This window comes from Triticum urartu, chromosome 3 (assembly GCF_003073215.2).
Source record: "Triticum urartu cultivar G1812 chromosome 3, Tu2.1, whole genome shotgun sequence".
NCBI classification, from domain to species: domain Eukaryota; kingdom Viridiplantae; phylum Streptophyta; class Magnoliopsida; order Poales; family Poaceae; genus Triticum; species Triticum urartu.
This window is the reverse complement of record NC_053024.1, coordinates 131,002,818-131,016,937: the sequence shown is the minus strand read 5'-3', so window position 1 is coordinate 131,016,937 and position 14,120 is coordinate 131,002,818. Positions and strand designations below refer to the sequence as shown.

The 14,120-nt window shown below is 44.0% G+C and overlaps 2 protein-coding genes across 2 annotated transcripts; both read right to left on the bottom strand.

Annotated features, from left to right (window-relative positions):
- Positions 1-920: 920 nt before the first annotated feature.
- On the bottom strand, positions 921-1,502 carry LOC125543284. The gene has a single exon (XM_048706587.1). It carries the CDS (start codon positions 1,379-1,381, stop codon positions 1,127-1,129), a length of 255 nt encoding a protein of 84 aa, XP_048562544.1. The 5' UTR covers positions 1,382-1,502; the 3' UTR covers positions 921-1,126.
- A 390-nt stretch (positions 1,503-1,892) lies between these two features.
- On the bottom strand, positions 1,893-6,410 carry LOC125543283. Its single transcript, XM_048706586.1, has 4 exons — positions 6,219-6,410; positions 4,671-4,713; positions 2,884-4,560; positions 1,893-2,557 (listed from the first exon to the last, which is right to left on the bottom strand). Coding segments are annotated over exons 2-4 (2,091 nt in total). The 5' UTR covers positions 4,672-4,713; positions 6,219-6,410; the 3' UTR covers positions 1,893-2,144.
- Positions 6,411-14,120: the final 7,710 nt, after the last annotated feature.

Genomic DNA, 14,120 nt, shown 5'->3' with positions numbered 1-14,120 from the left:
TCTCTCCTGAAGAGTTGGAGAACTGGCACTGTCTTGCTACCATCTCTCCCACGCTCTCAGAGTCGGCAGATTCGGTGATCCAGCCTCATACTGCTTCTAGTTGTTTTATAGTTAAATCTCTTTATTCCAGATTGATAGAGGGTTCTGCTACTACCAAGTTCAGAAATGTGTGGCGTCCTAGAGTTCCTCTCAAAATTAAAACCTTCATGTGGCAAGCTATTTGTGCTCGTCTGTTAGCGGTGGGCCAAATTCGTAAGTGTAATGGCCTTGATTTTGATCTTTGTGTTTTGTGTGATGCTCCGGCGGACTCCTCAATGTGACTTAGCCATCATGTTCCTGGTGTTGCGTTTGGTCGTATGTGACATGGGAGCCCACTTCTTTCAATGAGCACCGATTGCTGACTAGGTCTTTGTTGAGGCAAATTAGGGAGTAAATTAGGCGTTTATTTTGGTTCGATTTTTTTACTACATGTTGGGTCTTATGGACTACTGGAAACAAGTTTACTGTCTGTTCAAAACTTCAAATCATTATTCTTTCTACAGCAATGGAAATCAGTGACCAAGGAGGGTGACCTAGAGGATACGGAGCTGCTGACCTGGCGCGTTCGTGCCATGGCGTTCTCTCTTTCTCAGCAGGATCTAGCTTCTCCGACCTAGGGTCTAGTTATGGCTTTCTCTTGGATGCTTCTTTTGTGCAGGGCATCTCATTGTGTTTTTGCTGCATGTTCGGTGTCTAAACTTGGTAACTAATGTGTGGTCCGGTGTTAAGACTGTTGGATGTACGGGTGAATTCTACATGTTGACCTTCTTCATCAAGTCAAGTGTATGCCTTTTCTCTAAAAAAACAGTATTCACGTTTTTATTGTTATATCTATACATTATTTGGAGGATTAAAGTTCACATGATCATACACAAACTCCGAGACCAAAATATACACGTGCATGATCAAGTTCAAAGCAACCAGAAAGGCACGCCAGAACTCTTGCGAGAACGATTACAACCACGATACGAGTTCTACATGACATCGCCGGAAGGAACGAGCAACAAAACTGCCGCTGCAAACTTACATATACCAGACGGAAAATACTACAGTACTAGCAAAGGATGGCAAAGATGCCCGCGTGGCTTCAGAAATAGGGGAAGCGCGCCATCATGGCCGGCGGCGAGCTGGACTCCTTGCAGAGGGAGTCGAGCTTCCACCCGGGCAGGGAGACGGCGCCGGGGCGCTCCCTGCTGGCCGGGGAAGGCGAGCCCGGGCTGATGGGCTCCTTGCTCGCCGCCTTCACCGCCTCGACGGCGCCACCGCCACCGCCACCGCCCGCCGCCGGCCTAGGCGCCGGGACGATGGTTATCTCCGGCGTCCGGCTGCTGCTCCCCTCCATCTCCTCGCTCCCTATGCTGTAGATGAACCTGGAGGATTTTGTTTCTGCGTTGGAAGTGTAGAACTGGTCTGCTGCACTACTGCCTTCAGTGCGATCTGCTTGCCTTGCCTTGCCTTGCCTTTATGCCATTTTTATTGAGAGGCAGAGATGGCGATGTTTTTTTTTTCTCTAACAAACAACTGATTTAGTTGTCTTCTTTATTGTCGGGAGAGGATAAGATCAAGACGTAGTCGGATATGATCTATCACGCCATCGTCGTCATCCGACTTGGAATTATTTCTCGAGACATTGATGAGCGGATAGTGCACGTCGACAAAGACCAGTGGCCTCACCTGCGTGGTTGGTTCAACCTACCGCCTTTCCGTGGTTATCTTGTGAATTTTGTTTTCATGAATGCACGCCGTAATTGTTCACAAAATATCTTCCCTATGATATTTTTGTCAGAATTCCAGTTCCATGGTATATGCTCTGATTCTCAGGTTTCACAGAATTGTCGGCAGAACATCATTCGTAGTCACGGGAAAATGAAATGGACACCAAAAATTTCACTATCATGGCCCCTACTCTACTCCAGTTTCTTCTGTTAAAGCCTAAACATGAGCAACAAGTTACAGGTACGATTCACCTTGACATGAATCTACAATCTACGTAGTCCACTAAAGGCCAACCAAATAAAGATCAGAACACATGCAGCGAACACTGCCCCTTCAACTATCAAAAAAATACAGTGAGCACTTGAACAGCAGGATCCGACAACTGTCTGTCATAAGCCGAAAAGATCGTTGGTGCCAAAGATGGATCCACCAAACTGCCTGGTGTTCAAGTCCCCACCATCCAGGGCCGACGGGAACCTGTCGAGCCACTGGGTCAAGCTCGGACCGTCCGAATCCTCCACCCACGGCGAGGTCATGTCGATGTCGTCCAACGCGATCGGATCGCCCTCCCCTTTCTTCTTCGCCGTCGTTTTGGAGTCGGAGTGGAGCGTGAGATTGTAGTGCACATAGGCTTGGTCGGCCAGCGCCTCCTTGTTCAACTTGTTGCGCTTCTCGGAGTGGCTCTGGAGGATGATGGTCCAGTCCCTTTGGAAGGTCAGGGTGCTGCAGACCTGGCTCACTATTCTGACGGCACAGTGTTGTAATGCTGGCGCTGAATCGCCATATTGTTCCCACCACATCCCTGAGAAGCAAAAAGGTCATTGGAATAAATCCAGATTAAGGGAAATGGAACAGAGCGTCGTCATTGTGCATGGAAGATAGATAAGATGACTTTGCACGCAACTTCAACAAATATCACTAAACTGAAACTACGATTATGGAGTGCGACAAATAAGTCTCAATATATCTACTCCCTCCGTTCCAAATTACTCGTCGTGGTTTTTAGTTTTGAACTAAAAACCACGACGAGTAATTTGGAACGGAGGGAGTAGTGCTTAGAGGGGCTCAAAACACAGAAGCACTCAGGAAATATTTAAAGTACAAAATTTCAGTGCAAAAGGGAGAAACCTGGGGAGGTGTTGTTGCGGGCCTCTTTAGCAATGTTAGAGGCGAACATTCCTTGTGCCTTGCGGAAAGCATGCAGTTCCGAAGTGATACCCTGCCTTTGGTCTGGGACTGTAAGCACTTTATCCAGGACATGGTAGAACTCCTCCTTGATAGTAGTGAAAAATTTGACTTCTGGATTATACTGGATGCTTGGGTTCAGAAAAGCAGCTGCTGAATGAAGAGGCGAATGCAGCTCCACCAGCCATTTCTGCTCCACAATATCCAGAAATGTCTTGCATTTGCCTTCATCCATTATGTAGTATGTTCTAATAGAATCCATCACCTTTGTCATAGACTCGTATATATAACCAATGGCAGCCTTGCCTCCTGAGACATCCCTCATGACCCTCAGTAGAGGTTCTGAAACAGCCGCTATCTCTTCGACTGCTCGCCAAAACTCATCGTCACTGAGGATCTCAACACAGGAAATACTTAGAGATCTATTTGCATATGGAGAAGATACATACTCAGAGCTGTGAAACATTTGCTTCAGCTTTGATCTGTGCTTCAACAGTGACTGCAGAGTGAGGAAATCTGAAACAGATTTTGTAATCCCTGAGCAAACAAGCTCCTGCCCTGCCATACACCTCCTCATAAGATCAAGAACCCAGTTGTTGTTGTAGACAAATCGTGTGATTGTTTGTGCTTGACATATGCATTGGTTAACCCAATCAATCTTGGAAAAGTCATCCAACATTGAGTTTACACAAAACGAAGTGCAGGGAGACCAGAAAATGGTGTTGTAGTTCTGCATGATGAGTTTATCAATATTGCCGTAGTTTATGTTCCTATCACTAATAATCTGAACAACATTATCTGGACCAACTTCCTGAATCACTTCATCAAAGAGCTCATACATCCCTCTGTGATTTTTTATGTGTGGAGAAGCATCTACTGTTTTGAGGAAGAATGTCCCTAGTGGAGAAGAGACAGAGAAGTTGATCAGGGCTTTCAATTTGTTGTCAGTCCACGAATCGGCTAATATAGTACAGCCTGTAGTCACCCAATCCTTTTTTATCTCTTGTGTTCTCTGCAAAACCTCTGACTTGAGCTTTTGAACCCATTTTGTTCTCAAAACATCAGCTGATGGCCCTTGGAATTCCTGCCCAACAAGTGTGTCCATCATATGCCTATATGAAATGGAGTCTGCAATACTATAATCCAACTTATTCTCAAAAAAGAATTCAGCAATGCACCGTTCCACTTCCAATCCTGAAGCCGGACGGGGCTTGGTGGCAGCACCAGATAGTCTAAGTACTGGAGCAGACATTTCCAGGCCAAGGAGCTGACTCGGCTCGAATGCAGGAATAATAGCAGGCGAAGTAGCCAGCCCTGGGGAGGAAGGCTGAGATGGAAGTTCCCGTGTTCTTTTTGGAAGCACCGACAGTTCAGCAACACGTTTCCTCTTGAGAAGCTCGAGCTCCCTGTGTGATTCCTTGGCTTCTATGAGAGCGGTCACCTTTTCCCTGACATCATCCGTCACCCTGACGCAAGGATTGACGCCTTTGCTCGGAATTTGAGACAGATGAAACTTGAACCTGCTTATTCCGCCATTGATAACCTTCTGGCAGAATCTGCACCGGACCCTGTTCCCGTCCAGCTTGTCGCCGTACTCCCAGCAGGCATCCTTCTCCCGCACTGAAGCAGTATATAGCAAATGATCACAAAACAGAAATGCAGCACACCAACGTTTGTAATCATAGGAAAGATTAAGTTATAGATGGTGCAACTGAGAGAAGGAACAATACTTTATGGCGAAGCAGGAGGCTGGAGGCGACTTCAAGTTTATATCTGCAGGGGAATTAAAGGTATGAATTACTAAGGTCTGCTGCTTATGATGTGACTGAGTAATCTGGGTAACTAGGAACTGGGTGTATTGCAAGTAGAAGCTCAAAAAGCAAAAGACGACCGAGTCAATTGAACTGTTGGAACCAGGACATCTCAGTGTTTATGTAACTATGTGTATACAGTGCAACACAACCAATTCAGTGTTGCATCTTCATTCATTAACATCGCCGCATAGCCAATGCGGAAAAAATGTTTTGTATACCCATCAGCGAAGTCACTAGTGCCTGAAAGTTTGAGAATATATACATGCCACAATCATGACTTTCATGTTATCTCATATATAGAGTGATTGCACAAGACGTACAGGGAATTAATTCCAGTTACAATTTTTCTCCATAATGGCCTGATGTCGCTAATTACGCAGGAGCTAAATATGGGAAGGGATAACAGAATATCCTAACACTCCCCCATAGACACAATGGAAGATTTTCAGATGTTGAGGCTGGACCGAAAGTCCGAGAACAAGGGGGGCAGCCATCCATTGGTAAATATGTTGGTGAACTGTCAGGAGGAAGGCATGTGAAGCGCACGAATGTGTCCAAGGGCAACGCAATCGCGGACGAAGTGGTTCTTGACCGAGAGCTGAAGTCAAGAACCTAGCCGTCGTCAACGCCATTGCCGAAGCCAACTGGCTTCATCAACTCATCTCAGAACTGCATCACCACCTACCCCGGGGCCGTTGTCATCTTTTGCAACAACTTAAGCATGGTCCGAACCCGGTTCAGCATAGCAACCGTTCCTGAACCGGGTTCATCGACATGTAGACCGCACTGACATTGTCACTAAAGATGACAGTGACCCGGGGTAGGGGCATAACAGTGTTGTACTACCTCCGTCCGGGTTTACAAGTCCCTTTCGTATTTTGTGCCAAATTTTGACCATGGATTTAACTAGCAAAATTTAAGTTGAATATTATAAAATTTATATCACTAAATTCGTATTCGGAATAAGTTACGAATGATATTATTTTTACTACATAAAACTTATATTTTATTAACTAAATTTACAATCAAAATTTGACACAAAATACGAGGTGGGGCTAATAACCCCGAAGGTAGTACAACATTTGGGCATTTGACAAGCTACTACTACTATACTTCTTGAATCCAGCCCAATCCAAGAAATGAGACTCCGGTAACGCTCTCAGGTCTGATGGTCGTATGTATGGCTGCTCTGGCAATTCATCAGCCAGAGTATCAGCGGCAGAAATGGAAACAAAGTCGATTCCTTTGATTTCTTTACCATTTGTTCCCTCGGACCAACCCAAACTCCCAGAACAGTTCGAGTTTCTACTACTTCAAAAGGGTTATGCTAATTTCTTTTCACTGCGGATCGGCCAAATAATCGCTCCGACTTGCGAGGAATAATCTACTTGAGGAATAAAGCGAGATCCGAGTTCTTCAAGCTTGCTTGTGTAGATCGCGGAAGGGGACGGGGGGGCTGCTAACCTGAGCTTCGTGGAGCGATTTAGCTTGGGTATTTCTCCTCTCTTCTCCCCGATTTATCGTCTCCTGGTCGGGAGGCTCGGCCGCCGCCGCGTCGCGAGCGGAGCCGTGCTGCAGTGGGGGAGAAGAGCGTGCGAGATGTCTACGCTTGGGGAAGGCGGGGATGCCGTGGGCTGCGGGTACGCAACGCGAGATACCACGATATGGGTCTATAATAAGAGAGGAAAAAAGACACCACGAGATGGACTGGCCCGTCTCGTCCCCGTGTGCTATGGAGCTCGAACTGAGTAATCCAAACGTACAAGTGCTTTATTGCACATCTAAATCGAGCATAAAAAATACTCACATGATTTTTTATGTAAGATCAATCACAGAGAATTTAGACGTGTGATACTTATGACACTGCTTTAGCAAAACTGAATCTAAAACGCCTGCAAACTTGTCTGCTCCATGTAAGTTAAAAGGATGTCCTGTGTACCATCAACCTCTTAGCGAAGAAACTTGTCTGCTCCATGCTAATTCTGATCTTGAGATCCTGGATAATCCATCTGACGTTGTCGAAGAGAAACATCCCGCCCCAATCACTATCATTCCCACGGACCAACGCGAAATACTTGCCGGCCTCTGTAGCTACATCACGTCGATCAATGATGCTGGATGTTTGAAGTAAGTATCATGTATCAATATTTAATATGCGGATGTATATTATTGTTCTTCTTACCATCCAAATTACAGGAAGGTGTGGGTCCGGAGCTCCACACCTGATCCAATGAGCTTAAGTTTTAAGAAACTTCAGTGCATACTTAACATGGAGCAGCCCATGGACAATGATTGCTTCAACACCGCCGTGCTTATGCTGGCATGTGACGAGGGAGTATTGTTCACAGACCCTCCTATACACTACATGGATCTACGATTTTGTGTAAGTTACCATAACTCTTCATTCTAGGTGCCATTAGTATCAACATGTTAAAACAATATTTTTTTTCTTCTACTTAGTCCATGCTGCTAGATTCAACACGAGGTCAGAAGTTTTGTGAGAAGGAAATTATCCAGACGTTGGCAACATTATTTGATAGCTGGCCTGGGATGGAGACCGACATCTCATCTTGCAATAAGGTAAATAAAATATTTTGACCATTGTTATCATGGTTTGTTTTTGTTTCTAATAGCTCCACTTGTAGATTTATCTTCCCTATGCATCCATCGGCCGATACATCCTGTACATCATCGACAAAGAGGCACGTCGTCTACATATTATGGATCATATTCAATCATCACAATTGTCAGAGGATAAAAACTTGAGGCATTCACTGAAATTAAAAAGTTTTTTAAGAGATTTTAAAGAAGCACTCGAAATAAAGCTGCCTGGGTGGAATTCTGATATATCTAAATGGCATCGTTTGTTTCCGGCCGGTGTTCCAACGAGTATAGACGGGTAATGAATTCATAATAAGAATATTTACTTTTCGTATCATTATATTATTTATAATATTAATTGAAAGTTTTTCAGGAATGTGTCTGGCTATTTTGTTTTTCATTTTATGCTCTGGTGGAATGGTAAAGAATTGGTCAAGCCGGTTTGCGCGGTGAGTATTGTGGGTTACATGTTTTAAGACCTTCTCTATGATTTTTTCATACTAACTACATTTATTTTTTCTGCAGGATGGGTATGAATTGAGGAAGCAATTTTTATTATATTTGCTAAAACATCGCGGGAATGAAGCTAGAGGAAACTTTCCTGATATTGTGAAAGAATTTCTTAAGTGCATCATCTAGATAATTTTTTTTGTAATAGATGTTAAGTTGTAACATCACTCAGCTTGTTACATTGCAATAATGGACTTCAGTTTGTGTTATATTGTTTGTATGTGTGCATTTTAACATGTAACTCTGATAAACTATTTCAAGAGCCCGTGGCAACACACGGGCACTCTACTAGTGGGTCTATAATAAGAGAGGAAAAAGACACCACGAGATGGACTGGCCCGTCTCGTCCCCGTGTGCTATGGAGCTCGAACTGAGTAATCCAAACGTACAAGTGCTTTATTGCACATCTAAATCGAGCATAAAAAATACTCACATGATTTTTTATGTAAGATCAATCACAGAGAATTTAGACGTGTAATACTTATGACACTGCTTTAGCAAAACTGAATCTAAAACGCCTGCAAACCATGTAAATCGATATGTCCGAATGTTTTTTCCTATCCATCGTGGTGCCGTAAATGTCCAGCTACGCGTCTGGTTATATAAATTTCCGCAAATTGGATACGGATAGGGGATGTTTGCGTGAGTCCGGATCTCCATCACGTACGACTCCGACGATCCTGGCCCGCCCAAAACCCTTTCCGAAGCTCGCGCATTGGCCATACCCGCATTGTTTCGCGCCAAAGCCCGCACATTCCCACCTTTTCCATTTTACCGTCACCATCATCTACCCACATTCCAGCCCTTTTCACCGCCCGCCGCCACATGGATCCATTTGTATTGTTACCGAAAACGGAGAGGGAGGATCCAATGGTGGCGGCCGCCCGGAAGATCAACTCGGCGACTCGCAATGCGCGCCATGGGCAAGGAGAAAGCGGCTTTGGAGACGGCCACTGATACATGTCTGACTTATCTATAATTTTCGATTGTTTTATATTATTATATTATCGATCTTGTATGCTTTATATGCAATGTTATATCATTTTTGGGAACTAACTATTAACCGAGTACCTAGTGTGAGTTGTTGTGTTCTGCCTGTTTTTGGTTTTACAGAAAATCCCTACCAAACAGAGTCCAAACATGAAAAAAATGATGCTTTTTTTTGGACCAGGAGGGACCCTAGAAGCTTCGGGGAAGGACCAGAAGCCAGCCGAGGAGACGACAAGACAACAGGGCGCGCCTAGGGGGTAAGCACGCCTTGATGTCTTGTGGGCCCATCGTGGCTCCGTCTGACCTAATTCCAGCGCTATAAATTCTCAAATATTGCAAAACCCCCCAAAGCGAGACCCAAAACAATTATTCAGCCGCCGCAAGCCTCTATTCTTCCGCGATCCCATCTGGAGGCCTCTGCCGATACTCTGTCAGAGGGGAAATCGATCACGAAGGGCTTCTACATCAACCTTGTTGCACCTGCGATGATGTGTGAGTAGTTCCCCACAGGATCTATGGGTCCATAGCAGTAGCTAGATGGCTCTTCTCTCTCTCTCTCTCTGTCTGTCTCTCTCTCTGATCTTTAATACAATGTTCTTTTCAGAGATCGATTTGATGTAATCTTTTTGCAGTGCGTTTGTTGGGATCTGATGAATTGTGGGTTTATGATCATGTCGGGGTTGGGGTCCCGGCAAACCCTTAAGGTTCGAACACTGGGGTGCGCGCGAAGTCTATCCCTCCAACCGATCTACGCTCTAACTTGCTAGGATCTCGCGGACGAACTCGACGAACTCACAACACAGATGGACACAGGGTTTATACTGGTTCGAGCCACCGTTGCGGTGTAACACCCTACTCCAGTGTGGTGGTGGTGGATTGCCTCTTGGGCAGATGATGAACCATACAAGGGAAGAACGGCCTCCTGAGGTTGAGGCGTTCTTGGGCTCGGTGAGCTTGTGTGTCTCCCCGCCCAGATCCGATTCTCTCTCTCCACTATGGTGGCTAGTCCTATTTATAGAGGCCCTGGTCCTCTTCCCAAATATCGAGCGGGAAGGGAGCCAACAATGGCGGGTTAATTTGAAGGGGGACAGCTAGTACAAGCTATCCTGACAAAAGTAGTCTTCGCCTGCACAGAGTTCTGGTGGTGACGCTGCTCCGGGCTCCACGATGACCTCCATCTTGCATTCCTTGGTCTTGGTCTTGTTGCACCGAAATGGCAACCTTTGCCTGATGCCTCAGTACTCCGCGGCCGCGCTTGCCCCCTTTGCAGCAAAGAGGAAACAAGGACATTGTGCACGTTGGCGCCTGCCTGGTGTCGATTGTCACGGCTCACATCATGAAAGCCTCGTGAGGACCGCCCCGACTTGATATCTCCGCTCCTCGTGAGCCTGCCTAGCTAGGCCATTCCGGAGGAGGTCTTGCGTCATCCACCTCGCGAGGCTTGGCCCCTCGCAAGGGTCTTGAGTGCTTTGCTGGTGAAGATGGGTCGTACGGCCCGCTGGCTCAGCCACGCCGTGGGCCGCAGGCAGGCGAGTCTGGGGACCCCCGTTCCCAGAACGTCGACAGATCATATTGTTCATTAAAAGTTACTGAGTTATTTGTGAACTTTATTATGAGTGATTGTTATAGCTTTGTATTTCTCTCCAATCTATCTATTTGGTTTGGCCAACTAAATTGATTTATCTTCGATGGGAGATGTGTTTTGTGGTAGTTTAAATCTGGCGGTGTCCTCACTCTATGAAAGGAGGGGTAACGAGGCATGTATTGTATTGTTGCTACTAAGGATAAAATGACGGGGTTTGATCATATTGATTGGTTTTATTCTATCTACATTATGTCATCTTGCTTCATGCATTACTCTGTTTGTCATGAACTTAATACCTAGAGAGGCAAGCATAAAAGCGCTCTCGAAGTGGAGTAATAGTAGTATCGTTTCGGTCTACTTGTTATGAATGTAGTGTGTATGTACTTATCATGCCATGAATAACATCATAACTATGCACTATTCTATCAATTTCCCAATGGTAATTTGTGTATCCATGCTACTTGTGAGCAACGTTGGGATTTTCCCCGAAGAGGAAGGGTGAAGCAATATAGTAGAGGATAGTATTTCCCTTAGTAGAGAACCAAGGTTATTGAACCAATAGGAGATCCATGCAAACAACCGTCGACAGTACCTACATACATAAGAGCAAATACTTGCACCCAACATGAGCAAGAGGGTTGTCAATCCCCTTGTGCTCGTTAATTGCAAGGATCAAATCTGATAGTAGGTGATAGAAAAATTGCAAAGTAAAATAAAGTAAATAAATTGTAGCAAGGTATTTTTGGTTTTTGTAATATGAATAAAATAGACCCGGGGGGCATAGTTTTCACTAGAGGCATCTCTCTCATAAAAATTGCATATGGTGGGTAAACAAATTACTGTTGGGCAATTGATAAAAAATCACATAGTTATGACGTTATTCATGGCATGATCATGCACATAGCCATTACGTCCGTGACAAGTAGACCGACTCCTGCCTACATCTACTACTATCACTGCACCAATCGACCACTATTGAGCATTTATGATATTAAGTCCATGACAAACAGAGTAACACCTTTAAGCAAGATGACATAATGTAGACAAGTAAAACCAAGCAATATGATTAAACCCCATCGTTTTCCCCATGGTATCAACAATACAAATATGTACCTCGCTACCCCTTCTGTCACTAGGTGAGGACATGCAAGATTGAACCTACTACTATGCACCACTAACACTGAAGATCTACTCATCAACTTGGCCAAAGAAAACTCATAGATCAGACAACATTACATAGCTATAATAGTCACACATAATAAAGTTCAAAAAATATTCGATTCTTTCAATGAATAATCTGATCATAAACCCACAATTCATCGGATCCCAACAAACACACCACAAAAGAAGATTACATCAAATAGAACTCCAAGGAGATTGGAGATCAAAGAGAGAGAGCCATCTAGCTAATCACTATGGACCCATAGGTCCTGTGGGAACTACTCACACATCATAGGAGGTGCATCAAGGTTGATGTAGAAGCCCTCCGTGATGGATTCCCCCTCCGGCAGAGTACCGACGAACGCCTCCAGATGGGATCGCGGAAGAATAGAAGCTTGCAGTGGTGTAAAAGTTGTTCTGTTGGTGCTTCTGGGGTTTTTCCAATATTAGAATTTATAGCATTGGAATTAGGTCAGACGGAGCCACAAGGGGCCCACAAGAAATCAGGGCGCGCTTTATTGTCTTGTTGTCTCCTCTTTTCTCTTCTGGACTCCCTTTGAAGCTTCCAGGGTCTGTTATGTTCCAGAAAACATCATCAAAAAGTTTCATCGTGTTTGGACTTTGTTTGGTAAGGATTTTCTTTAAAAACCAAAAACAAGCATAAAACAGCAATTGGCACTTAGCACTAGGTTAATAGGTTAGTTCCCCAAAATGATATAAAATTGCATATAAAGTATATAAGATTGATAATATAATAACATGAAACAATAAAAAATTATAGATATATTGCAGACATTTTAGCATCCCCAAGCTTGATTCCTGCTCGTCCTTGAGTAGGTAAATTATAAAAATACAAATTTGATGTTGAATGCTACCTAGCATGTCTATTATGTAATCTTTTACGGTATGAATATTGAGAAACGATGAACTAATCGATATCAAATATCCATGAATACTAGAACATAATCATTACTCATCAAAATATACGATGTTTAACGAATGTTATCCCTACTCATTGAATTATGTATGCATGGCGTGACTCCGCCTTCATCACATGAATATAAATCATGAGCACCCCCGTGTCAAACCAGGCAATTGTATCATGCTTTTTCTCGCATCAGCACTTTCAACTTCACTCAATATATGAGCATGAGGCATGGACTTAGCACTAGGGTGGAATAGAATAGGTTGATAGAGATATAAGGGAAGACAAAAGGTGAAGAGAGTCTCGCATCAACTCGGTGGATCGATAGTCAATGGTGAGGTCTTTCAATCGATATCAATGCGTGGAGTAGGGATTGCCATGGAACGGATGCACTAGAGCTATAAGTGTATGAAAGCTCGCTACTGAAACTAAGTGGGTGTGCATCCAACTTTCTTGCTCATGAAGACCTCGGGCATTTGAGGAATCTCATCATCGGAATATACAAGCCAATTTCTATAATGTAAAATTTCCACTAGTATATGAAAGTGACAAATCATGGAGACTCTCTATATGAAGAACATGGTGCTACTTTGAAGCACAAGTGTGGTAAAAGGATAGTAGCATTGCCCCTTCTCTCTTTTTCTCATTTTATTTTTTAGTTTTCCTTTTCTTTTTCATTTCTTAAGAACAATATCATGAACCTCATCCCCACTTTTTGGAGGAATCATCCGTCTCCATCATTCTATACCGCACTGGGACAATGCTCTAATAATGATGATCATCACACTTTTATTTACTTACAACTCGATAATCTGAAACAATATGACTCTATATGAATGCCTCTGGCAGTGTACCAGGATGTGCAATGATCTAGCGTAACATGCATTATAATGATGAACGGTGGCTTTGCCACAAATATCATGTCAGCTCTATATGATCATGCCAAGCAATACGATGATGAACACACTTGTCATGTGGATACTAACCATGGAAGTTGCATGGCAATATATATCAGAATGGCTATGGAAATGCCATGATAGGTATGTATGGTGGTTGTTTGAGGAAGGATACAAGAGGCTTATGTGTGATAAAGCATATCATATCACGGGGGTTGGATGCATCAGAAAAGTTTGCAGCGACTCTCGAGGTGAGAAAGGGCAATGCATGGTAGCAATATATGGATAGGTGGGAGTGTTGTATTAGTCCATGAACTCACATTAGTCATGAAGAACTCATATACTTATTGTTTAAGTTTTATTATCCCTTGAGGCAAAGTACTACTCACATGCCCCTAGGGAGGAGGTTGGTAGGAGTTAACCATCGCGCACCCCCGATTCAAACATCACAAAGGATTTCAATCATACATAAAAAATGCTCAAACATCCCCACCATGCAGGGTCGGACCTAACATGCTAGGGGGCCTCATGCAAGATGACAAACTAGAGCTAGTTCGTGAGAAGTTCTAGCATAACCCGCACTTAACAAATCATGATCTTCTCATGTATTAGTTCCGTCGGAAGGACTAAGAATCGCATTAGGGGGAAGGTGTGTCATCGTCATGTAATTGAGGAAGAGTAACGAGCAACTAGGAAAG